The following is a 25,339-nucleotide window of genomic DNA, read 5'->3' on the forward strand; positions in this document are numbered from 1 at the left end:
GAGCGAGTGGCTAGATCTTGCTGATTTCGCTTTGCAAGAACAACCAAACGACTATTATGTAAATGGTTGCTATTTCTTGGGCATGGTATAGTAGCTCATATACCATGGCTGCTAAGCCAATCAAATCCCTAGAATTGCATTATATACAATGATCCAGTTTTAAACACATTAAAAGAGAATAGACCATAGAAAATTGCTGTCAATTTTTTAATGAGCACAAATGCACAAGTTTTGCAAGGAACCCCTTACCTCTCAGAAGTGATAGATGGTACAGGGCTTGGAACAGATGTACTCCCAGTCTTGCTGGAGCCACTTGAGCCCTGATTCTGTTGCTCAGACTGCATCTGTTCAGCTGCGGAATATAATGTTGACAACTTCCTGGAACACACCTGAGCAAGATTCCTGGCAAGTGTCTGAGAGAGCACTACCTGGTCAACATACTGAAATAAAAGAGAGAATATTTTTATTATTACAATTATTATTTTATTGTTACTATTTAGTGCAGAGTCCACTGGCCATTAATCAACAGGAAAAAACTTGGTCTGTAACTACAGTACTGACCAAGAAAAAAAGAGGTTAGTAAGATATTTATTATATCCCTGAGGTGAATCAGGTGCGCAGGAAAGGAACAACTTTCAAATTTAGCAGGCCATACAGTGAAATACATCCTGCAAAATTGACCAAACACACCCTGTGTACTAACTGAGAGATATACTAGATATACTATGTCACGCTCTTTCAAAATTTTATGATAATAAGGATCATATTACCAAACCTCCTTCATGGTGGTGATTTCCTCCATGTGTTCTCATGAATTATTAATGAGTTTGTGAATCTTATTGAAAACACTGTTCAATCCTTGGTTGCATGATGGGATTGGTCCATTGACTGTTGGACACCCTAAACTGTTGAATTTTTGTATAATCCAAAACTAGTTTTTCAGTTTGTTCAATCTAATGTTGCCACTTCTGGTAAAGATAGGAAGCTGTGTGCTTAAATTCAGTGGTGTCTGTGCTATAGGTTAAAATGAATCCAGGTTAAAATGATTTCAACCTAAGTTGATTTGTATTTTTCTTTGTTAAGATTGGGTAATTTACATCTGAAACAATTATAAGGAAAATACAAATCAACGTGGGTTGAAATCATTTTAATCTGGGAATCATTTCAACCTACAACATCTGTTCTACATTTTAATAAAACAAGCTTTCTTGTTAGAAACCTTTATAGAAGTCCTTACTGTACTTTAGGCCATGCATCACATGTATTTTACTATTTTCAGTAAATGAAGGTAAACCTTATTGAAACACAGTGGACAAAATACTTTACCCTTAGCAACAACGGGATCAAGAACTTTAGCAGCAAATCATCAGCATTCTTGCTTTTATCAAGGAGATCCAATATCCACTGAAGAAAGTCTTGTCTATCAAGAAGACTCTCCTGCAAAAAGGTAGTATCAGCAATACACCTATGGATTACTTTAACATAAATAGTAGAAATGCTAAAATAGACAGATACTGAAAAAATTGTGTTACCATCACCAGAACCACCATCATCATCATTATCGTCATCATCATTAACATCATGATCATGACCACTATTATGCTCATCGTCGTCATCAACTTCTTCCTTATCATTAACACCATCATCACGATCCTCGTCATCACAACAACCACCACTATCACCATCGTCATCAACTCAATCATTATTGTCTTTACCACCACCACCATCATCATCGTCATCATCATCACCACCACCACATCTACCATCGACACTGTCATCGTTGTCATCATCACTATTCCCACCATCATCATAATCATCATCACTTCCACTACCAACACTGCCATCAATCGTCGTAATCATCATCACTATTGACACCACCACCACCACCACCACCATCATCATCATCATCACTAACGCCACAACTACTATCAACACTGTCATTGTCATTACCGTGTACTGTATCATCACTGTTGCCACCAACATCATCCTTATTATCATCACCATGGCTATAAACTAAATTAATACATTTATTTAGCATGTGTAGAGTATTAATTTTTTGGGTCAGTGACAACTCAGCTACATGTATTTGTAAAGCAAACATAACATTGACTCAAACCAAAATAATAATTATTAGAAAAATAATCTCTGGGCACCTCATACAGCCAATGTGAAAGCCGCACAGTATAGTTCCATTGCTTCAGTGCCTGTTCCATTTCCGGGGTCATTCGCTGCTGATGCTGACTGGATGTGATGCCAGCAAAGTGGCTCTGATAGAAATCTGCAATCTTGTTCAATTGATCCTTCAAGTATTTTGTTATAGCATGAGTCCAATCTAGAAGAAAATTTAGGGCCATTTTCGATGTTTTATGCATGATTTATTTACAGTTGAACTCAACTTGGGGGATGAAGATACATGTAGGTTTATTTATTACCAAAACCGTGTTTATGTTTCCTCAAAAGAATTAATAAATAGATAACAACAGTGCAAAATAGTTCTGGCCTCAATCTCAATCTAAAACTACACTGTACACAACCTCACTTAGAATTAAGAAAGGGAAAACAGCAAATGGCAAAGCAGTGGGATGACCATGGTCACATCATTTTTGCTATTTTCCAAATGTGGTAAACATGATTGTAAAATATCTCTCTACATCTACAAGTATTTATTTTTGTTATAAAACTAGCCTTTCTAAAGGTGACATTTATACTAACATTAATTTTAAGAATAAAGCTCGGAAAAAAAATAATAAAAAAACTTATTTAACATTAGCTATAAATTAAAATAAGTAACCACCATCCTGTCCTTTTATTGTAAATATACGTCTTGTGTTGCTGACTTGAAACTTTCCAAAGCAGAGTTTTAGACTAAAGGTTTGACCCACTCAGAAGGAGAAAATTAAATTTCTCAGCTTCTTATTGAGTCAGACATTTAGTTTAAACACAGTCTCACTGATAGTCCGCATCACACTATTGCATCAAAATTAATATTACCATGATCATCATCATTATCATCAACAACATCATCAACATCATTTTACCCACAAATAGTGAAAGCTAAACTGTTGTAAGACAGTAGTGCATAAAGGTCAGGACAAACTAGGGGGGTCTGTAGCAGGGACAGATCCCCTTGTGCAACATCCCCACTTTTATAAAGAAGGTCTATTGCAGGGACAAACATTTGCCCCTGCTACAAGCTGCATCAGCCTACATAATAATTATTGTGACATGAACCTAAGGGATGAATAATATTAATGTTTATCTTAAAAGTTAAACTATTATTAAATCCACTTGACAGGTGTGGATGATGGTAACTAAAGGTTAATTCTACTTACAATATCACTAACTTCATCAAACATATATGTCATTAGAATAAACTAAATGATCAGGACAGAAAAAATTTCTTCGTGATTAAACAATAAATTCTCCCAAATAAAACTGGAGCAAATGTATGAGAATAGTCAGGAGAATATGCATTTTGACATTAGGGCTTAACGCGTTAACCTAAAGACCACGTGCCACCTCTCTGCTATCGGTTATCCAATTACATCAGACTGCGAAACAACTTAGAAGGGGGAGGAAGAGGCGCACAGCCGCTTAAAAGACACCATATTCATAATACTTGTAATTAAACAAACAAACAAAATGAAACTGCATTGAACTGACTTTCCACAACATAGAGTTTAATCCCCTTTTGTATTGTGCAGTTCCAGAAAAAAACTATACCCACCCCATGGAAAGTCATCAGAAATTCCTGGGGAGAGGGGGGTCTTAAAAGTCTAAATTTTAGAAGCAAATTATGAAGCTAAAATAGAATTTCCTAGGGGGGGGGGGGAGGGATGGAAAACAAAAAACCTTCTGTGGGGGGGGGGAGTATGAATATTTTCTGGAACTGCACATTGTACATTTACCTTGTGCAGGATCAGCCATGGCTCTTTTCTTGCCTTTAGCTTCACTAATGCCTGTTGTGTAAGCTGATGAGATTTTTATGAACCAAGCTGCTCGCAGCATAGGGATGGAGTTATCGCACAGGCTACTGAATATCTCTTCCTTCTTGTTGAAGATAGGCACCTAAAGACAAGAACAGATATTACAATTCAAGACATAACACTAGCTGGGCTATCATTAGCAGCTTTCCTATGATTACAATACTAATGTTATTTACAGAACCATTAACACTATAACCATTTGGCCATGCTGCCTCCCCTCAAGGTAGGTAGAAAGCTTCTAGTTTTGCTGTCAACTTTATCAGACTCCAAAGAAGTAAATTACATTAAATTAAATTACCTTATTACATTAGAGATATAATAAATGAGCACAAGACGATCGATGAACATGCAGCTTGACCACCATTTTTTCAGTGTTTTTTTTAATGCCCATTGAAATCAACAATGACCTTTCCACAATAGAAGAAAGAATAGGCTAGCTCATACATACTAATGAGACATACGCGTATAAGTAATATACGCGTATGCGTATCTGTCAATACGCATATGCGTAGATACGCATACCCGTATTATATGCGTTTTACGTGTACATTTTGGTTCGCTTATTTCTGAGCTGCACTGTAGTATGTGCGGTGTGATTGGTCAATTTTGTGGGCCATATTTCACTGTACAGCCCACTAAACTTACACTAGTTTCCTTTCCCACATGCCCGATTAACCTCAGAGGTATAATAAAATAATCTCTTACTAACCTCATTTTCTCGGTCCGTACTGTAAGTTACGGATCCTCATTTTTCCCCATCGATTGATGGCCGACGGGCTTCACGCTTTGGCCATAAATCATAATCGATGGGAAAAAACTTGGTCCGTAATTATTTACAGTACTAACCTTGAAAAAGTACATCTCATCTTCTCAGATTTTCACTTACTTTCTTTGCTAAAACTGTGAGAGGTTTGTTTCCAGCTAGATCTTGAAACCATGTTGATATGAATCCCCGAGAACGAGCAGTGACGTGCACCTAGGCAAACAGGAAATGAAATATAGTTTCATACATGTATGTTCATCCATTTGCTAGTGTTACATGTCTGTAGCTCTTAGATTTACTGAGACAGGCAATCTTCATGAACCACCAAGTCACGTTGACATAACTGAGGTACAGTAGTTGTGTACTTACAGGTAAGAAATTGTCCTTGGAAGGCACAGGTTTTCTTTTGTTTCCATCTTGAGATGTGAAAGTGTTCTGTTTCTGTTTTTCTAATAAAATGGCATTGAAGTTTTGTGCAAACTGTCAAGAAAGAAAGGTTCTGTTAGATCTTCTAGGTAATGCAATATCATTCATTGATAATGTTCTTGTAACTAATGCAAATACATGTAGGACTGAGCAGAAGTATGTAAAGGTACATCTGTAAGCTATCATGTAAGGGTACAGGACCTGAACAATCAATAAAAATTGATGACCGGAAACCCAATTGATCAATAAAAATCAATCAATGTTTGTTTGTTAATTGGTATCAGCCAATAAATGACCAACTGATAATCATAAGAAAGTATTTCATTTTCATCAATTATCATCAATTGGAGAGAATATTTTTCTTGTCAAGTTACTTCAATCACGTATATAAAAATTATTATATGTTATGCGTGTCAAGATCGTTTATATAATGTCATTAAGAAACCTAACAGAACACACAGTTTCTATTAGAACCTATGGACAATATGGATGGTAGCTGTTCCTACAGGTTTTTATTGGATTGCTTTACCATTTTCCCCAGAAAATTAAATTTTGTTTTAATCTATTCTTTACAAGTTTTCAAGTAAGGTTATCATTGTTGTCGATAGACTGTTCACAGTCCCCTAATTTTCTGTGGGATTTTTGAGACTTGTACACTTCGATGGAACTGCTGCCATCTTGGTTTGTAAAGGCGAGCGCAACCTGAGGAGAGAGTGTCTAAAGTACTGAGGGGGGGGGGGGGGGGTACAGACCAAGATGGCGGGAGTTTGATTGAAGCGTACGAGTCTTGAAAATCCCATGGAAAAATAGGGGACTGTGAACAGTCTACAGATGTACGTTGCCGATGATACATGTAACAAATAAGAAAGCTTGAGTCTTTTGAAATTGAACATATTTAATGGTACTAAACAAATGAAAGGCGATGGCAGTTAATTGATCGATTTAGATCAACAATCAATGAAAAATGTTATTTAATTGATCAATTTTCATTGATTTATGATGAAATGGATAATTGGGGACAATCGAAAATCATAAAATCTTCCGCATTCGATTGTTCATCGATTATCAATATCAATCAATTAACTGATATTGATTGTGATCGATTGTGATCAATTTCATCGATCATTGATTCCATTGATTGTTCAGGTCCTGAAGGTCAGCTGTACATAATTGGTATTGTGTGCACATAATTTTGAAAATTATTAAATACTAATCAAATGAAAAGTGATGGCAGTTAATAATTGATCGACTAAGATCGACAATCGATAAAATTGATAATCGATGAAAATCAATGTTACTTAAATCGATTCTCATCTATTTACGATCAACAGCCTAATATGGAACAGCCTAAGTACAGTGTATGGACTTGAAGCAAATTTAACATACGCTAATATTTTTAAGAAGCGTTTGATAAAGGAATGGATTTTAGCATGTGCTGTCGAAATTATAATGTAAATACATGGAGGTTTCCTCTTTTTTTGTCATTATGTTATATTGATGCTGAAAAACCCTTTCCAGGGACGCTCAATAAAGTGTATGTATGTATACATGTATGTATGTATGAAATCGATGATCGATGACAATCAAAAATCACAAATCTTAAGCGTTCGATTGTTCATTGATTACCAATATCAAGCAATTAACTGATATAGATTGTCATCGACTGTTACCTATTTTCGTCGATCATTGATTTCATCGATAGGTTAGCTGTACATAAAAAACCTTGGCATAGCGGGCACATTTGAAATGAATTCGAAGCGTACCTTTGACAGGGGTACATTTGACATGATATCCTTGGCCGATCCATACTAAAATAAAACAGAGAACATAATTTCTTGTTTCTTCAAATAGTACCATCAAAATGAAACAAAAATATCGAATCAAAGCGGTACAAACCTCGACTGATCCTGAACTAAATGGGAGAGGTTGATAGCTGAATCCCTTCTTGACGTTCTCTTCCGTAAGTTCATCCTGGAAAGATTGCGATTAAGTTTAGCACGATAACGTTATAGCTTTGACTTATTTATGATTAAATTATACCTCTCTTTGTTTACTGTCTTGAGGATAGACATCTGGCTGACCCAAACGAGGTCTTTTGAGAGGACGTGGGGCCGCCATCTTGGATCTTCGGAGCGATCAAACATTCTTAGCCGCGCCCGCGTTTGGTGACATGCGGTATCTTTAGCAAGAGCACGCGCGCTAAACATGCGAGACGAAAACAAAGATGGCCGGCACTTTGCGTACCGTGAACTGCCTTCGAAAGCTTAGTGTTGGTGGATTCAGGTCTCCAACAAGGCTTTTGCCACGGGTATGAATCAATTCTGTTGTGCTTAAAGAATACTTTTTTCGTAGAAGGACCTTATTTTTTTCTGTTTAATACCGTTTCTCTTGCAGATTTTAGGTGCTAATGGCTCTCAACATCAGCAAACTAGAAATTTGTCTATTCACGAACATCACAGTATGAAGCTTCTGCAAGAGGCGGGAATACTTATCCCTCAAGGCGCTGTAGCTAGAACTCCTGAACAAGCCTATGAAATAGCTTCTACCCTGGGTATGTATTGCATCAGATGACAGACTAGTTGAAAATATAGTGTTGATGATGATATTGATGATGATGATAGTGATGATGGCGATGATGGCACAGTGCAACGTACATGTAAATTATACACAAGTCATGCGACACAAACAATCCAGTTAATGAGAATGATGTATTATTCAATAACTGACACAGGCATACTTGGAAAAAAAATGTGCGTTCTCCGAGTATGCCTGTGTCACTTATTGAAGAATACATCATTCTCATTTATTCACCAGGCTTAAAATATTCCATCACATATATTCCATCGTGCATAACCCAGTTAATGCTGGGAGACTCAGTTTTTAATATCGGTGGATTTTCTCAGTGAAAAATGAGGAGGGCATTAGCAGCGTGCAGAGGGTAGTGGTTCAAACAGAGGTCTCTGGCCTAGTGTTGTAAATGTCGTTGATGTTGTTGTTGTTGTTATCTTTCCATTGGTATGTATAAATGGGCACCTTTGAATTGCTAGGGATCTCAGTGAAATAAAATAATGATAAAAAGAAAAAAAAACAGTGAAGGGAAAAGATAAAGTTACACCTTGAAATTTTATGTTCCGTGTGGCTGAAGCTTAACCCAGTTTCTGCAACATAAAGCAACTAGGAGTATTGCTACTCCCCCCTGGATGGGATGCTAGCCCATCGCAGGGTTACTAACATATTGAATGGCTTGATTGCTTGAGCTTCATTGCTGTGTTGTTTCCTTGGACTAGAAACTTTGCTCCACATTGTGAGCAACATACTGTTAGGGGTAACCCTGAGATGGATAGCATCCCATTCACAGGGAGGGGGAGGATAGTAATACTCCTTGTCAGTTCATAGTTGGTATCCTGTGATGGCCTAGCATCCCATCCAGGGGAGAGTAGTAATACTCCTAGTCACTTCATGCTGGGTATCCTGTGATAGACTAGCATCAAATCTGGGGGAGTAGCAGCTTCATGCTGGGTATCCTGTGATGGACTAGCATCCCATCCAGGGGAGAGTAGCAATGCTCCTAGTCACTTCATGCCTGGGTATCCTGTAATAGACTAGCATCCAGGGTGGAGTATTAATATTCCTAGTCACTTCATACTGGGTATCCTGTGATGGACTAGCATCCCATCCAGGGAAGAGTAGCAATGCTCCTAGTCACTTCATGCCTGGGTATCCTGTAATAGACTAGCATCCAGGGTGGAGTATTAATATTCCTAGTCACTTCATACTGGGTATCCTGTGATGGACTAGCATTCATCTAGGGGAGAGTAGTAATACTCCAAGTCACTTCATGTTGGGTATCCTGTGATGGAATAGCATCCCATCCAAGTGGGAGTAGCAATACTCATAATCACTTCATGGTACAGACACCGGGTTAAGCTCCGGCCTTGGTTGCCACTTGCACTTGAATGCAATTTTCCCCTATTGAAAGGGTTGTACTATGACAGAGACCTTTTTTCCTGCCAGGAATCGAAAGTGACTCTGACATGGTAGTCAAGGCTCAAGTTCTAGCTGGTGGACGTGGTAAAGGGACTTTTGAAGGAGGGCTAAAGGGAGGAGTCAGGATTGTGTTTTCGTAAGTACTGTATAAAAATCAAATCCTGGCAAATAGGGTGCTATACATCGTGTAGTTGAAACTTTTTTCACTTGACTGTCTACCTCAATAAAGGGTAAAAAACAATGGACATCCTGTTTTCTCTATAGAAAAACTTAACAGTACATGTACTTGTAGTTTGCATAACATGCACTGAAAAAGAAGGAAAGGAACAAGAGCAGATGACGAGATCAAGTACTTCACGTGAGGGGAGGAAGAAGATACACCTGTACATGTAGACCTTTCTCCATTTGCAATTGCTTCTCAAACTGCATAATTCCATGAATCTTCCTCACCCTTAATTTTGGCAGCTGTTATCCTGACTGAGTAAACCTCTGAATAAAGCAATTGAAGGGTTATTGTGAGTTGCACACAAAGTTCAAATTCTTTTAAAAAGTACATTTTGTGGGTAACTTTAGGAGTGCGTTAATGTGTTATATATTATTTTTTTTTCACATTTGTCACCTCAGGCCAGATGAAGCTAAAGAAATGGCATCCAGAATGCTTGGCAAAAAGCTTTTCACAAAACAAACGGGAGAGCAAGGAAGGATATGCAATGAAGTGAGTTCATTACATGCTGTCTTTTGATCTCCATTATTTTGTAGATTTGTATTATTCTACTGTGTGAAGAAGTACATGATTGTACACCTGCAATTTTACTTTACCTGTTGAAAGTGCAGTGTATTTTTGAACTTATTAATTTTCATTACTTCCAGGTATACATTTGTGAAAGACTCTACGCAAGAAGAGAATACTACTTTGCAATTGCTTTAGAAAGAGCATTTAAGGTATGTACTTGTAGTATTGTGTAGTATTACAGGCCATTCAGTAAAAATCAAACTGGTTTGAAGTTTTTAAACAAAAAAAATTAAATTAATTTTGAACCACAACATATCTGTGGATACTGTAAAGATTTAATTTACTGTGCAGGGCTATTATTTCATTTCAGAAGTTCAAGGAAGGGCATTAATTTTATTTGGGACATACCAGATGTTGATTATTTCTTACATCTACATGTAAGAGACAGTGCAGAAAGAAAAAATTACAAAAAAAAGAACAAAAAAGTGAACAGACAAATTACACAGATACAAATTGGAAAAGAAAGAAACAATATGGCTGGCAAAACACTGAACAACTATTAAATGAATATGAATATATGAAACATTTGTTAACTACATGTATTAATTGACGGGGTGCCTGGAAAAAAGCCCTGAGTGACTTCTGATTAATTGCTGGATTCTCCTTCCAAATATTGCCTTGTTTCTGCTTGTAAAACAAAATGAGAATTTGACCCTTCATCAAAAGTCACTAAGTGCCTTATTCCGTACGTGCCTTCAATTACGTACAGTGGCCACCACAAGGTCTGATGGTTTGCTTTTCTGCTCTTTTCAGGGGCCAGTGTTAGTGGGCAGTCAGCAGGGAGGAGTAGATATTGAACAAGTTGCCAAGGATTCTCCTGATGCCATTGTTAAACATGGAGTTGACATTTTTGATGGTCTGTACCCAGTGCTGATTACTGTGACCTTAACTTTCTAACAGCATTTTCTAAAAAAAAAAACCTGCCACTGCTCAAATACAATGTAGAATACTCTAATATTCTTTTACAGTGTAGCTTTATATTCGTGTGGGTGTGGTATTGTTCATTAATTTATTTTTAAGCACTACTGATGTACATATACATGTATCATGAAAATTAACTTGGGGAAAATTAATGACCTTAGCGAATGTTACAACAAACAATTTTGAGAATGATGTATTATTCTAGAAAGTGACACAGGCATACTTGGAAAAAAAATATCAGTGATTTTGCCTGTGTTGCCTGTTGCACAGTTACAATGAAATCTGTGTGTATTGCATGTGTAATAATCAATTTTACTGTGGCCAACATGCTTGTAGAATGAGAAGAAGAAATGCTGAATAACATTGAAAGAATCATTATCTAGATAGCCCTTACAATGTACTGTTCCAGATAAGCTTCAAAGTCAGGGAATCACTATACAGCTGTAGAACTTCATAGAGTCAATAGGCATCAGCCTCATCAAATCATCTTTTAAAAGTTTATCTTTCAGTTTGTTGGGTCAGGAAGCCAGCTATCTCAAGTCTTTGGCCTGGGATCCCTCTCTTTCTGTACAATGTACCTGGGAAGTTATAGCCATTATGGTAGACAAAGTGCTCTAGAGCAGGCAGTACTTGGGCTGTGTGCCATGAAGCGGGCTACCCTTCACTCAGTGCTCACAATCCATGTCCCACAACCTAGCAGGCATTGGGTTCCGTGCTTGCTTTTATTGTACTTTTCACTGAAGTGACTGAAATGCATTCTGTCATTATTGATTTTTAACCTGTTTTTGTTCAGGTCTGTCAAAACCTGTTGCCATGGATTTTGCAAGAAAAATGGGTTTTGGTGAAGCTTGCATTGATCAGGCATCTGACTGGATGATCCGTCTTTATGAATTGTTTATTGAAAAAGATGCAACAATGATTGAAATAAATCCAATGAGTGAAGACTTACTGGGAAGAGGTAAATGGAATAATTTTTACCTAAAGTACATGTTTGCTGTTTTTTTTTCCCATTAAAGGGAAGTGTCACAGAAATTTGTGCCAGGTTGTTTGAAAGCTGATTAACACTTATCGACGATTAAAAGTTAACCGAGGTTTCTTTCTCACTAGGGTGTAATTATAAGAGATATAAATATTTTTGAAGAGTCTATTGATTAGCAATTTAACTTGAATTAAAGTTCATGCTAGGATTAGGTTAATCGACATTTGAACAACTGGACCTTGGTGTCATTTCAAAAACCCCAAAACGTTTTTGTATTAACAGGAACCTAAAAGTAAAGTTACTGTTTTTTGTTTCTGAGTCAAAAGTGTATATTTGGGTTTTTTTTTTAGTTGTGTGTATGGATGCCAAGCTTCTGTTTGATGACAATTCAGACTTTCGACAGCCTGAAGTGTTTTCTTTGAAAGACTGGTCGCAAGAAGATGAGAGGGAAGTGGAAGCAGGCCAGTCTAACCTCAACTACATTGGTCTTGATGGCAGCATTGGATGCCTAGGTAACTCTGATTTTCAGTCCAACTTGTAAAATAATGAAAAAAAGAAAAGATTAAGGTTTTTAAAAGTTAAAGAAAAACGACAACAGTTTTCATTTTGAAGACATGTTTCAACAGCTCTCCTGTCATCTCTTTAGCTTTAAATCGTATTATAGTACAGTCGACTCCCGATAACTCGAACCTTCAAGGGAAATTGAAAAAGGCTCGAGTTATCGGGAGTTCGAGTTATCGAGGGTAAAATTATATAGAAAATGACCTGAAAGGAAAGGAAAATTGGTTCGAGTTAGCGCGAGGTTCGAGTTAGCGAGGGTTCGAGTTATCGGGAGTTGACTGTACTCAGTTGAATTTATAATAAGTACATCCAAATGCTAATCAGAAAAGAAAAAACTGTAGCAGAATAATATATTATTAGTAAAGAATATGTGACAATTTGCATCAGTATCTACTTATAGTAAATTCCACTTAATTGTACTTTATGACCGATGTGTTGGACCCAGGACTGAAAGAAAAAAGTAGAGCAATGTTCTTTAATTAAATTGAAGGCTGCATGCTAAAATTCAAGACACTTAAGCTTGGTTCACACTTGTGACATAAGCATAAGCATAAACATAAGCATAAGCATAAGAATGTTCACACTTGTGACATAAGCATAAGAAAGGCGACATACGCAGGTGCATTAGGCTTTAGACTGCGTAGAAGACGCCATCTTGGAACTGCAGATCAGCCAGCAGAGATTGGGCACTATTTTCAATTATATTTCCGCTGCATGATATCAAATACTGCTGCCTCGTTATGCTTATGCTTATGCTTATGTCACACCAGTTCACACTACACATTCTTATGCTTATGCTTATGTTTATGCTTATGCTTATGTCACAAGTGTGAACCAAGCTTTACGTTTCAGCAAAATAAAAAATCATTATTAAATTCACCATGAGATGACTACACCCCCAACTGCCCGATACCAAAATGTTAGATTGCGTTTTGTAGTGCTCAGATTTGTATCTCCAACACATGTAATTTGCTATTGTCAGTAAATGGTGCTGGTCTGGCCATGGCGACCATGGATATCATCAAGCTCCATGGAGGAGAACCAGCAAACTTTCTGGACATTGGTGGCGGTGCAACGATCAATCAGGTTAAAGCTGCCTTCAAAATCATCAGTGAAGACAAGAAGGTACGTGGTCTATTAATTTCGAAAGCCAATTAATGCTGGAGCAGGGATGGCACTCAACTCCCACCAACTGGGATCTACTGCGACTGATCCTCAGCGCATTGCTTTAGCGAGGGTAGGAGCGATCGTGTTTCCATTCTCAGCTTGTGAAACAGCGGCCTAAAAAGTTGCAATCTTCTAGTTTCGCTTCCTTCACTGTTAAAACTGGGTTTAGTGAACAAGTAATGCAGTCATCTGTCAGAAGAAGACACAGTTGCAAGCCGAAATCAGTTGATAGAAAATGTAGAAAACGTGACATTGCCTTTTTGCTTCTCCCTCCCTGGATGGGATGCTAGTCCATCACAAGATTACTCTCAGCGTTATGTTGCCAGAACGCATTTATACAACTGGATGAAGAGAGATAATGTTAAGTCACTTGTCCAAGAAAACAGCACGACATTAGAGGATTTTTGTAGAACCACCAGCTGTTGAATCTGACATCCAGTTTGTTGTTCGCTACTGGAGTAAATGAAACCTCGTTTTTGTTTAGCTTTAAAAAAGCACAGGTTTGCCTGCACTTGTAACTGTCATGTCAAGCTCTTTTTCTTTCTTTTTTTTTTTTTAGGTTCACGCTACCCTTGTTAATATCTTTGGTGGAATCATGCGCTGTGACGTCATAGCCGAGGGAATTATTGCTGCTGCTAAAGAGCTTGACCTCAGTATACCTGTTGTTGTAAGATTACAAGGTAAATTCTCCTACCTTGTCCCCATACTGTTCTTATAAAAGAACTAGAGAGAGGTTATTAAGATACCAAGAAAATTCACCTTGGGTGATCATATCCTTAATTCTCATGACCTCAGTGGTTGAATAAGCATTGATATTACAAGGAGAAATTTGATGCTGACCACTGTTAAGGGTTAAAGGGTTAAAGCACACGCTGTAAGAGCCTCCGCAGACGAGACAAATTGTTATCGACGGCTATTTTCAATGGAACACTTACTGGAATCAACAACCATTAGTGTTTGGAAATGCGTTTCCACACGCGGAAAGATTAGATGTCGATAACCTGTATCAGTGTTTTGAGGGAGCCTGGGAACTTGCTTGTAATGCGCATGTGTACATCGCACAGAAAATAAAGAACTCGTTTGAAAATCATTTACGTCGCGTCGTCGCTTGCTCACAAACGGGAGAAAGTGAGTTGTCGATAACAAAACTGTCGTGTTTGTTATCGACAACTAAAGTAGTTTTCTTTTGGAAAAGGAAAACTACTTTAGTTGTCAACGATTTTAGTCACCATTTGTCGTCGATAACTTGACTCACACACGACGTGTTTTGTCAGCGAGGACTTTTTGTCATCGATAACTGAAAAGCCAGATATCGATAACAATTTGTCTCGTCTCTGGAGGCCTTATAAAAGGTTGTTTTTGCTCGAGGCTCACTGACAGAGACATGTCTTCTGCTCCGTTTCCTCGCTTACTCTGGACCTTTCATTCGAAAACCACGCGTGTTCAATTTGCAAATGCAGGCTTTTTGCAGGATACAGATTATTTGTCTTGTAAGAACCGTAGTTCCATGTTTATTGTTTGATCTTCAGGCTTTAGCGCGTAGAGTTGGCTTTGAAAAAGTCGTCGGTTTATTCTTCGAGTTAAAGTTTCAAGATCAACAAATAGACGCAGAACTTCGTGCGATGTATGATGATGACTTTGCCTGTCAAACAAGAGCAAATTCACAGCAATTCAGATTTCTCGGTCAGATTTCCTCTCAGCATAGTGTTTGACGAAGTTCTTCAATTCCATTACCTGTTTTGTTCAGTGGTAGGGGGACGAGGAACCACAAATATTGGGGCAATTTTTTTTTTTTTTTTCAATTTTTTAAAATTAAGTTGAGTGTTTTGAGTGCCAATTTAATAAACACAACCACATAAACCTACATTGTTTTATTGAAAGTCCATCTGTTCTTCCTCCAGGAACTCGAGTGGATGATGCCAAGGCGTTGATTGCTGCCAGCGGATTAAGAATTATTGCTTGTGATGATCTGGAGCAAGCTGCCGAAATGGTAAGGTGCCTCATTTTTTTCTTATGTACTTAACACAAAACAACATTTCAGGGGAACAGGGATATCATAGCGCTGAAAGTACTCGCCTCCCACCAATGTGGCCCGGATTCAGGTGGCATATGTGGTTCTCGTCCTTACTGAGGTACAACAACAACAACAATAATTTATTTACAGATTCAGATTATATAAAGGGCTTGTCCCGCAAATAGCCACAAAGCTAGTCGAGGTCGGACAAGACAAAAAAAAATTACAGTAAATTACAAACATGCTGGAAAACGGAAAACTTAACTTTACATAATAACGCAGATTTAGGTAAGGCTATACATCAAAATTAAAGTAAATTAAATGTTCTGAGGTTTCTCAGGGCTGCCACGGTCAGGGAAAAAAACAGGGAAAACAGATTTTTTTCAAAGTCAAGGGTTTCTGTATCAAGTCATGGAAATACTAAATTCCACCTGAAAGTCAATGAAAAGTTAGGGAGTGTTATTTTAGGGTAGTCACCAGGTTTGGGAAAAATGTTTCCTTTTTTGGCTGATGTTTCAACAGACACTTCGAGGGAATTGAGTTCTGTCGCCTTATCACTGGCTTTATTGGCGAAGAATTTGTTTTCTGTGGTCAGTGAAAGCTGGTTTTTCGTTCACTCAGAAGTCGGGGAATTTGTATTATCTTGATAACTGGCAACCATGTTTTTCTCCGGACTCTCTCTGGGAACAAAAAGTCGATGCTAAATAGCCTTGTTCACACGGTTTCTCATCTCCATTACTCGTCTCTCTTGATCCTTCATGTAACTTGTGTCGTAACGGCAAGACACGTCGTTTAAGAGGCTACTAGTCATTACCAGAAGGTAGCAGACCAACGCGGCATCTAGACAATTCACCACAGGCCTTTAGCCAGAATTTTCTATTGACACCTGTATAGTCACTTTACTTAGACTACTAAGGGGGCTAGCTGACTGGTTTTGGTGGCTAGGTACCTCAATAAAGGGGTACTAGCAGGGTGGATGATTCGTCCAGGCGCGATTTGACCAGTATTTGGTCCTGTTTAGTCACTTTACTTGGAGTACTAAGGGGGCTAGCTGACTGATGTTGGTGGCGAGGTATCTCAATAAAGGGGAACTAGCAGGGTGGATGATTCGTCCAGGCGCGATTTGACCAGTATTTAGTCCTGTTTAGTCACTTTACTTGGACTACTAAGGGGGCTAGCTGACTGATGTTGGTGGCGAGGTATCTCAATAAAGGGGAACTTTCAAGGCTGGATAATTCGTCTAGGGGCGATTTTTTCCAGCATTTGTGCTTGAAAAACTTTTAGTGTGCTTGTTTTGCTGCTAAGAGCAGTACCTTTTGACATTTATTTCTCTTCATTTTTTTTTTAATCACAGGTTGTCCGCGTCTCCAATATCGTCGAGCTTGCACGAGGCGTGCAAATGAAGGTCAACTTTGAGCTGCCTATCTAACAAGCACTCGGTTTCTGTAACATAATTTCTTACGGTCTGTACTACATTAGTTTTACAGGACTCCTCTGCTAGGCATTACTTGTTCTTGTCATTTTTAATCCCCTTCGGTCGGTGGATGCTGGCACTTATACGATTGCGGAAGCACAACTTCAAATCAAGTTTTGATCGAGATAAAGGGGAAAAATGGCATTTCAGATCATTACTTGAGTTGTCAGTGCATAACTTGGTTGAAGGTGTTAATTTAGGCTATAATGTTTGTCTCAGGAGCAAGTATATTTATGTCAAATAAATTTTTATCGTTATATCTTTATTTCCACTACGGTCTCAAAATGTCTTTGAACGCTTGAAGCAGAGAAACCTTGATTCCAGTTTGAGTTCCTCAAATCCTGCACTTGCAGAAATAAAATTTTAGATGACAAAATCTGCATTTATGAGCTTTGACACAAAAAGATAAGATGTTAATACAATAGATAGGGGGTTCAATTCATTGAAATGAGGAACCCCCAGCCCTTGCCTGCCACGTAAATCTCACCTGTTCTGTTCGATTACATAACATTAAAAGAAACCCGCTGCGCTGGCGACTATATTCTTCAACACTTCAGGAAAGATCGGGAGAAAAACATAGAATTCTATTCGCCAGCAAATATTTCTTTTATAAGCTTTGACATAGTTGCGCGACAAATGATTACAAACATGTCCCACTCCTAAAATAGAAAAAGAAACACACAAACAAACAAATAAGATAAAAAAAAAGAAAAGTAAAACTCATTCGACAAAAAGGGTACGCGTAGAACAATGTTATTAAGAAGAAAAAGGAAAGCATAACAAATTTAACACACACACCACACACAAAAACCTAACAACAATAAAACAACAACAACAACAAAAAACAAGCAAGATAGCGCTAACTCATGTAGCACCCTTGGTTAGTTGGGCAGTGACGTTTACGCCCTGTCCACAGGGCGCATCTTTTTTCTCCGGTTTGGTCTTCTGTTCACACTAAAACAACGTTTTCGACCACCGAAAAACGCAACGCTTTCCAGAGTTGGATAAATTTGAAAACTCCGGTTAAGTTGAGGTAGGTGGCGAAAACGGAGCTTTTGAAAACGTAGACGTCACGACGATAATGTGCGCATGCTCCATCATGAATTTAGCATCTCTGGGGACGAGGGAAGATTTGTCCAGAATTGTACGCTAATGAGATGCATAAACTGTTTGATAGACATCACAAGGTGTCCCCAACCCTAAATTCTTACCAAAACACATACAATTCTGTCATACATGAATTCAAATGAATATGACAAAAAGGTCTGTCTAAAATAAAGTATCCAAATTCAGGGTTAGGTGCATTTCTGGATATAAGTGTAATATTTGTCCGAATTATCGTAGACAGGGCCTTGATCTTGGCTTCTTCTCCTGCATGCACTTGTCACATTGAATTTTGGGAGATGGTGGTAGAGCACACATACGATGTCTGTATACTTGAAAGGCTTCATTGTGGGACACATAGATATTTGACGTGCCTTGCGTTCACAGCACATGCGCGCTACTCTAATCGCAAACATTGCAATCAAATACCCTTGCGTCGCTTAAAAAATCCCAGGGAGCATAGCTTGCATTTTACAGAGGCGATTCAGTTGAAGTCGCACTTAAAAATCACCTCAAAAATTGCTGCTTAAAAAACACAAATCAATGCGCGAAAGAGTGGGTGATAAAGTTCCTGGTGTTGTCCACCGTTTTAATACAGTGGTTTACGTTTTCTTTCTTTTAATAAGTAGATCTTCACAAGACCATCCGTCAAATGTTGACAGAGTTATGGCTTAAGGATTAAAGGGTTTATTAATACAGTAAACTTGAGCTCTTGATAAGCGGATGCGGTCACAGTCTCAATGAGAATTGACAGAACTACCGTTGTTGTTGTGTCTTCACTCGTATAAAACGGTCACTTTATGTCCATGGTAGAGTTGCAATCATCAATGTTTGTGAGCGCCTTTCTCCGCACCACATTTTTTTTTATCTATCTGTCAGGCTCTCCCTCCCTTCCTTTCGGCGCTTGACACACAGGCTACTTCTGTCGTTTCAATCGAACCCCTCTTTAATATCTGGTCTGCCATATTCCCTCAAGGGTTGTTGTTTGATACAAGTGTTACTACGACCCCACTTTCGTGTTTAAATAAAGGATTGGATTGTATATTGTTAATATTTAGGTGCAGTACAAGTAGTCACCTCCAACACAAATGAACCAGATTCATATTTTTCCATTTTCTCATTTGCGCTTTCCCATCCTACAGTTTCTTCTCTCCGTGTGTTCTTCGTGCAATTTCAAGGTGACCAGGTTCGGAAATTCATGAAACTGCAGCTTTCCGTCGCCATCTACATCAAGAGCAGAGAACACTTTTTTCAGTTCTTGTTTCGTCATGGCGATGTTCATCTTCTTCAAGCCCGTGATAAAAGCCTCCTCTCCGATTGTGTCACGTTTTCCTGAAAGTATATTGAACAAGTCCACCATTCTCAAGCCATTGGTTCTACTAAATCTGACGAACACTTCCAGCGGAGATGGCTTCTCAGAAGCCTGAATATCTCTGGCTTGTCCTCCTTGGATACTTATCTGCCAGGTGCAGTTGAAGTTGGGCCGCCTTTGCAGTACGTCCTCAAGCTCCTTGTGGCAGTCTCTGTCAAGAGCCATGCCGTCCAGATGAAGGTCCTGAAGGGCACTTTCGTGGTTTCGTCGAATTGCCTTCAGGAAAGCATAAACACCAGGACTTAAATAAGGGTTCCTTCCGATGCGCAGCACCTGTAGGGTCTTGTTCTTTTTCAGACCTACAAAGAAGCGCATCATTTTAGCATTTTTAAGGTGGCTTGCACCAGTTTCCAGTACTTTCCAATAGTTATACGATACCGTAATAAGGGTATCAAACAAATGTCTAATTCTTGGTGAATAAGTTATGGTAGTTTTCTCGACATAATGGGTTACCATAGTAACAGTGTGATCAGTTATCCTTAATTTTAGCTTTAAGTGGGTATAACTAAAAGACGAGCTCGGTAAACCGTTTTCGCTTCGAATTAATTTCGTGTTGCTCTCTTTACCATTGTTTTCCTGTGATGTGTGATTGAGTGAAAAAAACCCGCCCCTCTCGCAGCCAATTAGCGGTAAATACAAAATCATTCCGTAGAATACTTTTCAATTCAGTGTCGACAATAATTTTGCGTTTACCGTGGTTTTGCTTTACTGCGCTCTGTGATTGGCTAGCAAACTCGCGCCTCTTTCTCAACCAATGAGGAGCAAAACCCAAATCAATCGTGACTTGCACGCACACTTTTTCCCGCGCTTGGCGCTGCTTACGTCTGTTGTGATTGGTGCAACTACTCTATTACCTTTCGCAATAATCTTTGCCTCAGGCAAACCGATGGAACAGTTGGAGACATCCAGGTGCACCAAAGATTCATTGATCTCCAGTGCGCTTCTTAACGCTCGTGCAGCTGCTCCAGACAGGTTATTCCAAGAAAGATCGAGCTTCTTCAAAGTGTAGCATTCTTGCAGCCCAACCATGATATCTACAGCTCCTTGTGTGGAAATCTTGTTCCAGCTGATGTTTAAAGACTCCAAAGAACTAGTGTCCAAAAGAATGGCGCCCACAATCGCTGCCCCGTCGTCTTCTAGGCAATTGTGACTCAAGTCAAGAACTTTCAAATAAAAACAGTCTTTAAGTCCTTCAAGAAGAGGCAGGATGTTTATACCAATGCTACAGATGTTTGAAAAGTTTAGTTGTCGAAGTGATGAGGTATTTTTGAGCATGCGCTCCATGGCGCGGCATCCCCCCAGGCCGATTTTGTTTTCTGAGATATCAAGGCTGGTGATAAAGCAGTTTTCCTCTAACAAGTCTGCCAATGCCTTGGTGCCGACCTCGGTGATTCCGTTATCGTGAAGGTTCAAAGTAAGGACCGTTAAGTTGCGTTTAAGCACGTGGCAAATGGCCTGAAGACCCTTGTCGAGGATACCATAATAACGAAGATCAACCTTCGTGTCAATAAAAAGAAGACATACTGTAAAGCATAGCGTAAAAATAACAAAAACGGTTAAAGTAAGGCCTCGCTCAAACTTCAGACACACCTAAAAGGTCGGATCGTAACCCTGTTTCTGTCGCATAAAGGAAACTAGGACTATAGCTACCACCTCCAGCTCCAGTATGAAGTAGCAAGGGGTAGTACGACTTTCTCCCCCCCCCCCCCCCCTCAACCCCTCACAGAATACTCAGCATAGAGTGACTATGAATAGTACTATTGCCCTCCGTCCATCACAGCGCGCTTTGCAAGAAGTTACTAGTACTTGTACCAAGGGTAGTACCTACTTCTTCCACTACTCTTCCCCACTAAGTCTATTCTAGTATTTTGGTATTTTTCACTGGCGCACCAGTTTTCCTGCTGGTATCTATTTCCGGCTAAACCACAAAGTAAAAAGAAACGAAACTATATTTCCATGTCCGAAATCTCTTGATGTCAATGCTAGTACTGATTCTTCCCATTTGTACCACATAAGAAGGATGTGGAAACCAATTAGGAGAATTGGAGTGTCGATATTGAAGCCTAAGGCTTTTAAAGGGGAAGTATCACGCAAATTCGCCATCATTTCGAAACCCAAAAATGCTTGTCTGTCAGCAGAAACAAAGAAATAATTGTCAAGTTTTTTGTAAATTATCATCCCAGTGCGATAAAACTGTCGATTAGTGCCTCTGGCCAGAGACAGAGTAGGCTTGAAAAATGTTTTCCAAGTTCTCGCATTTTTGTTTCTAAAATGCGCTAGAACAGATCACGAGTTGTTCCTTTTAAGAATTGAGTTGATTTCTTTCCTCTCGTCATTCTGGAATTATTTGGCAGCTGATTGAAGGTCTTATTTCATCATTTTTAACAACAGATACCAAAAACCCCATGATACTTCCCCTTTAATAAGGCTTAAAACCAGTTACATGGTTTTGAGTAGATATAAAAGAGTCTACATAGTAGACTGTGTTATAAAATCTGTTACCTTGGTACTTGTCATTTGCTTGATGAATGACGATACCGGTGGTATGCCCATTTGAGCACAAGTTGTTAAGTACACCTGTTTCAGCTGGTGAGCGCTATTGGGAGGTCCCATCTCACAACGATCTTCTAAATCCGTGTCCCAGTCTTCATCGTCACTAGAAAATTGCGAGAGTAAATCTTCGCTGTTGGTTGATGGCGTAGATGTTTTTTGTTCCATTTACGTTCGTCCTTGGGTAAAAAATACAAGACGTAAGACACAGGGACCTTACGGTTAATTTCAGTAGGGATTCTTTGGCGGGAAGCGGGATTGTAATTGCAAACGCATGTCACTTATCCCGCTACTGACCTATTTTGGATCGTAATAGGACCCCTCTAATAGCGCATTATATCTTTAAGGTATCCAAAGTGTTCGCGAGCCCAAAGAAAATTTTTCCTACATAAATTTTTGGTGGAATTGATTATCCTCCCATTCAAATTAACTGTCTACTCGAGTTTTGTTTCTGCCAACCGAACTGAAAGCTACCTTGAGTTTTGTTACATCTCGTGCAGCGAAAATCAACGCAAATTTGTCTCACAAGCGACCACTGCGGAGAGCCAGTTCTTGAAGCAATTTCGTACGCTTTGAAAACTGAAACCGACGAATCAGGGCTTTGATTAACCCTTATACTCCCGAGGAAGACCCTGTCGTCTACCAGTTACCTCTGTTGGCCGCGGTTAATGGATCATCTAGACGGCAATTAACTCACCGGAACAGAAGGACCTACCAAACGTATCTCCTAAAACCATTCCATAAGAAGATCGAACTACTTATTAAGACTTCATGAAACAATGAAATGTTGACACAAACCTCTAAGTTACACTGCTTCAAATTTGTTCCCCTTCTGGTTCTTTTTCATACGTTTCCAAAAAGCTCAGATGTTAGGAGCAGGGAGAGTTCCAAACGTCAATTACAATAACCTTGGAGAAAGGTTTCCACGAAAAAATTCACTGTTAAGTTCATCGCTCTATGAAAAGTTGTTTCAAAAACATTTTATGCTTCCACCTGCCTACACTGTGGTTTCTCAATTCCCTGTCAAAAGTGTGAAGAAAAACCTTGCAAACTGAGTGGTTTGGACATGGTAATTAGACGCTAAGTCTTGTATCTATCTCTAATTATAAATAGTAAGGCGCCTTAGTCCTTGTGTCTATAGAATAGAAATTGGTAGAACGAGGAACTGTCTGGGAGAAGTCCGTTGCATTTTTACTTCCCCCTTATTTCAACGAGTGTTCCAATAAATTCTGTAAAACCACGAAGGAAATCTTTCTTGTTTCCTTAATTTAGAATAACGACATCATGGAAAATTTGCGTTTATCACGTCTGATGGCGTAGAATGTAATTATTTTGTAGAGCATTTTTTTAACAGTCACAATAAATATATCAGTGCACCAAAAACGGAATTTTTTAGCGTATTCCTTCTCAAGTAAGTCCCTGGAACATTTGGTATTTGAGAACATCAAAGTAGTTGGTCAGTGATAATCGATAATGTTTAACCTTTAAAATACATATTGTTTTTGCTTGTCACGCGTTCTAATATTTATGATATAATACCATATTTTTTCTGAAGTTCGCAACTTTTGAGATTTGCTTCTATTTCATAGTTCTGAAATTTCAAAGAAATTTAAGCCGATCAAAATAACCAACGCAAACTAAGTTTAATGTTTTTCTGTGGATGAAATCTCTACCCGCTTGGTGTGATCATCGAAATGAAAGCTATAGAGTCAGCAGTTCCGGTAGTGTTCTTTTATCTTACAAAATGAAGTGAAGGCATTTACCTTAAATTTTCATTTTATTAAGTGTTTGCTGCAGGTGAACGTGTTAATTAAGCTAAAGGACGTTATGTAATTCAAAAGCTATAAATAAATCAATTTGCTAATTGAACTTACAGGCTCAATATTTAAAATGTTATATTGTTTCAGAAGAATAAAATTTCACAGTGAATTTTCACCGCGAGCGCTTTCATCGCATGAAATAAAAGTTAAGCACGGCTTACGCAGTTTCTTTCATTAGGATATGCCATTTCATTTGTGGGCCGTCATCAAATATTAATCATAGACATTTGTTGGGACATTTGAGGTTGTCAATTTTGAAGTACCGTTAGGAGAGTCGCTTTGATTCAGATGAATGACTTGATGGTAAGGTGTTTTAAGAGAATAAGTTGTATAGAATTACACAAAATGATTAAAATTTCTATTAAGCGATAATAAGGGATTCTGTAAGCCCAATGTAGCGATAGGAAACAAATGTCAACGGAAAAAAAAATAAAGTACTTACAGCGCCGGAATACACTCTGCTCACCTGCTTCAATAAGAAATGAAGACTGGCATAAAGCGAAGATGAATGCTTGCTCGATAAACTTGCATCCCATATATGATGTGGAAACTAAATAGTATATTCACAGACTAAAGGAGAGCTAAATCATTCGAAACACTGAGTTATAAGGCCTGTCGTGGACGGTCTAATTAGAAGTTTGGGTGCACTTTCATTAATTCTTGATACCAGTACCAATACTAGTCACGCATAATTTTGCGTATTGCTTATATATTCAGGAACTTTGAAAAAGGCCGAAATTACATGTGATATTTAATCAGTTGGAAAATGATTTGTCAACTACAACGTTACAAAATCAATAAAATCGACAACAACTTTATTACGTGATCTTGGGTATAATGCACTTGCCCGATGGTAATGTTGCTAAGCTTGGCGCAGGCCGCGAGGCATACATCAGATGGCGGTGACGTTACTGATCGTGACAAGAATCAAACGGTATATTCCGTTCGTTTTTCCGTTCGGCTTTTCACCTTAGAGAGATTTCTCCCAGATTTGCCAGAGCACCGGTGAATTTCATTGGACGTGAATGAAATGCAAATTGGGCTGTCTCGTCACCACACGCCAACACATTTCTTGGAAAGAGCGGGAAAACAGGGGCACAGGGATTGATGGGAAGGACGCAAAGGACCACATCATGCGCACCACGTCCGACTAAAGAGACACGCCTGGGGACGAACAAGGCTGCAAATTAGGCCGCATCCTGTATATGTGTTTATTATTTCTATTGATCAACGGTGATATCTGATTGGCCGCCAAAGTGATTCGTTTTATTAAAACCATTCTCTATACATTCCGTACACTCACCAAACCCTGACACAATTAGTTTTGGTTTTGGCTTCCCATTGGTTGAGAAAATGGCGCGAATATTGCCAACCAATCATAGAGCGCAGGAGGCAAAACGAAGCGCGAAATTACTTTTGAAA

General features: G+C 38.7%; 3 protein-coding genes and 1 long non-coding RNA gene across 8 annotated transcripts in view; 2 read left to right on the plus strand and 2 right to left on the minus strand.

Moving 5' to 3' along the window:
- The window catches only part of LOC146469044 (mediator of RNA polymerase II transcription subunit 12-like protein), a 44,661-nt gene extending 37,308 nt beyond the window's left edge, over positions 1–7,353 (minus strand). For all 3 annotated transcript variants that reach the window (XM_085123658.1, XM_085123656.1, XM_085123657.1), the window contains exons 1-9: positions 7,216–7,353; positions 7,072–7,146; positions 6,939–6,983; positions 5,119–5,229; positions 4,873–4,962; positions 3,909–4,068; positions 2,154–2,332; positions 1,327–1,437; positions 250–440 (exon numbers count right to left, since the gene is read on the minus strand). In XM_085123658.1, coding sequence (XP_084979784.1) covers positions 250–440; positions 1,327–1,437; positions 2,154–2,332; positions 3,909–4,068; positions 4,873–4,962; positions 5,119–5,229; positions 6,939–6,983; positions 7,072–7,146; positions 7,216–7,293 — 1,040 coding nt within the window. In that variant the 5' untranslated portion in view covers positions 7,294–7,353. The remainder of the gene's footprint in view (positions 1–249; positions 441–1,326; positions 1,438–2,153; positions 2,333–3,908; positions 4,069–4,872; positions 4,963–5,118; positions 5,230–6,938; positions 6,984–7,071; positions 7,147–7,215) is intronic.
- On the plus strand, positions 7,340–17,342 carry LOC146469045 (succinate--CoA ligase [ADP-forming] subunit beta, mitochondrial-like). The gene is made up of 12 exons (XM_085123672.1): positions 7,340–7,483; positions 7,570–7,726; positions 9,190–9,298; positions 9,787–9,877; positions 10,033–10,104; positions 10,709–10,811; positions 11,670–11,834; positions 12,206–12,367; positions 13,399–13,541; positions 14,143–14,263; positions 15,485–15,573; positions 16,952–17,342. Exons 1-12 carry the CDS (start codon positions 7,400–7,402, stop codon positions 17,024–17,026), a joined length of 1,371 nt encoding a protein of 456 aa, XP_084979798.1. The 5' UTR covers positions 7,340–7,399; the 3' UTR covers positions 17,027–17,342.
- Positions 15,586–16,719, plus strand: LOC146469046 (uncharacterized). The gene is made up of 2 exons (XR_014867286.1): positions 15,586–15,715; positions 15,929–16,719. It is a non-coding gene; the product is annotated as an uncharacterized LOC146469046 (long non-coding RNA).
- Positions 17,343–19,279: 1,937 nt separating the features above from the next.
- On the minus strand, positions 19,280–25,247 carry LOC146469047 (uncharacterized). Of its 3 annotated transcripts, none has more exons than XM_085123678.1 (4): positions 24,384–25,247; positions 22,050–22,276; positions 20,402–21,044; positions 19,280–19,846 (listed from the first exon to the last, which is right to left on the minus strand). In XM_085123678.1, the coding sequence occupies exons 2-4, from the start codon at positions 22,263–22,265 to the stop codon at positions 19,293–19,295; spliced, it is 1,413 nt and encodes a 470-aa protein (XP_084979804.1). In that variant the 5' UTR covers positions 22,266–22,276; positions 24,384–25,247; the 3' UTR covers positions 19,280–19,292. The 3 variants fall into 3 exon arrangements, with proteins under 3 accessions (XP_084979804.1, XP_084979803.1, XP_084979806.1); XM_085123677.1 differs by lacking the exon at positions 24,384–25,247 and adding an exon at positions 22,896–23,542; XM_085123680.1 differs by lacking the exon at positions 24,384–25,247 and having other exon boundaries at positions 22,050–22,777.
- Positions 25,248–25,339: the final 92 nt, after the last annotated feature.

This window comes from Pavona decussata, unplaced genomic scaffold, assembly GCF_977016875.1.
Source record: "Pavona decussata unplaced genomic scaffold, jaPavDecu1.1 SCAFFOLD_127, whole genome shotgun sequence".
NCBI classification, from domain to species: domain Eukaryota; kingdom Metazoa; phylum Cnidaria; class Anthozoa; order Scleractinia; family Agariciidae; genus Pavona; species Pavona decussata.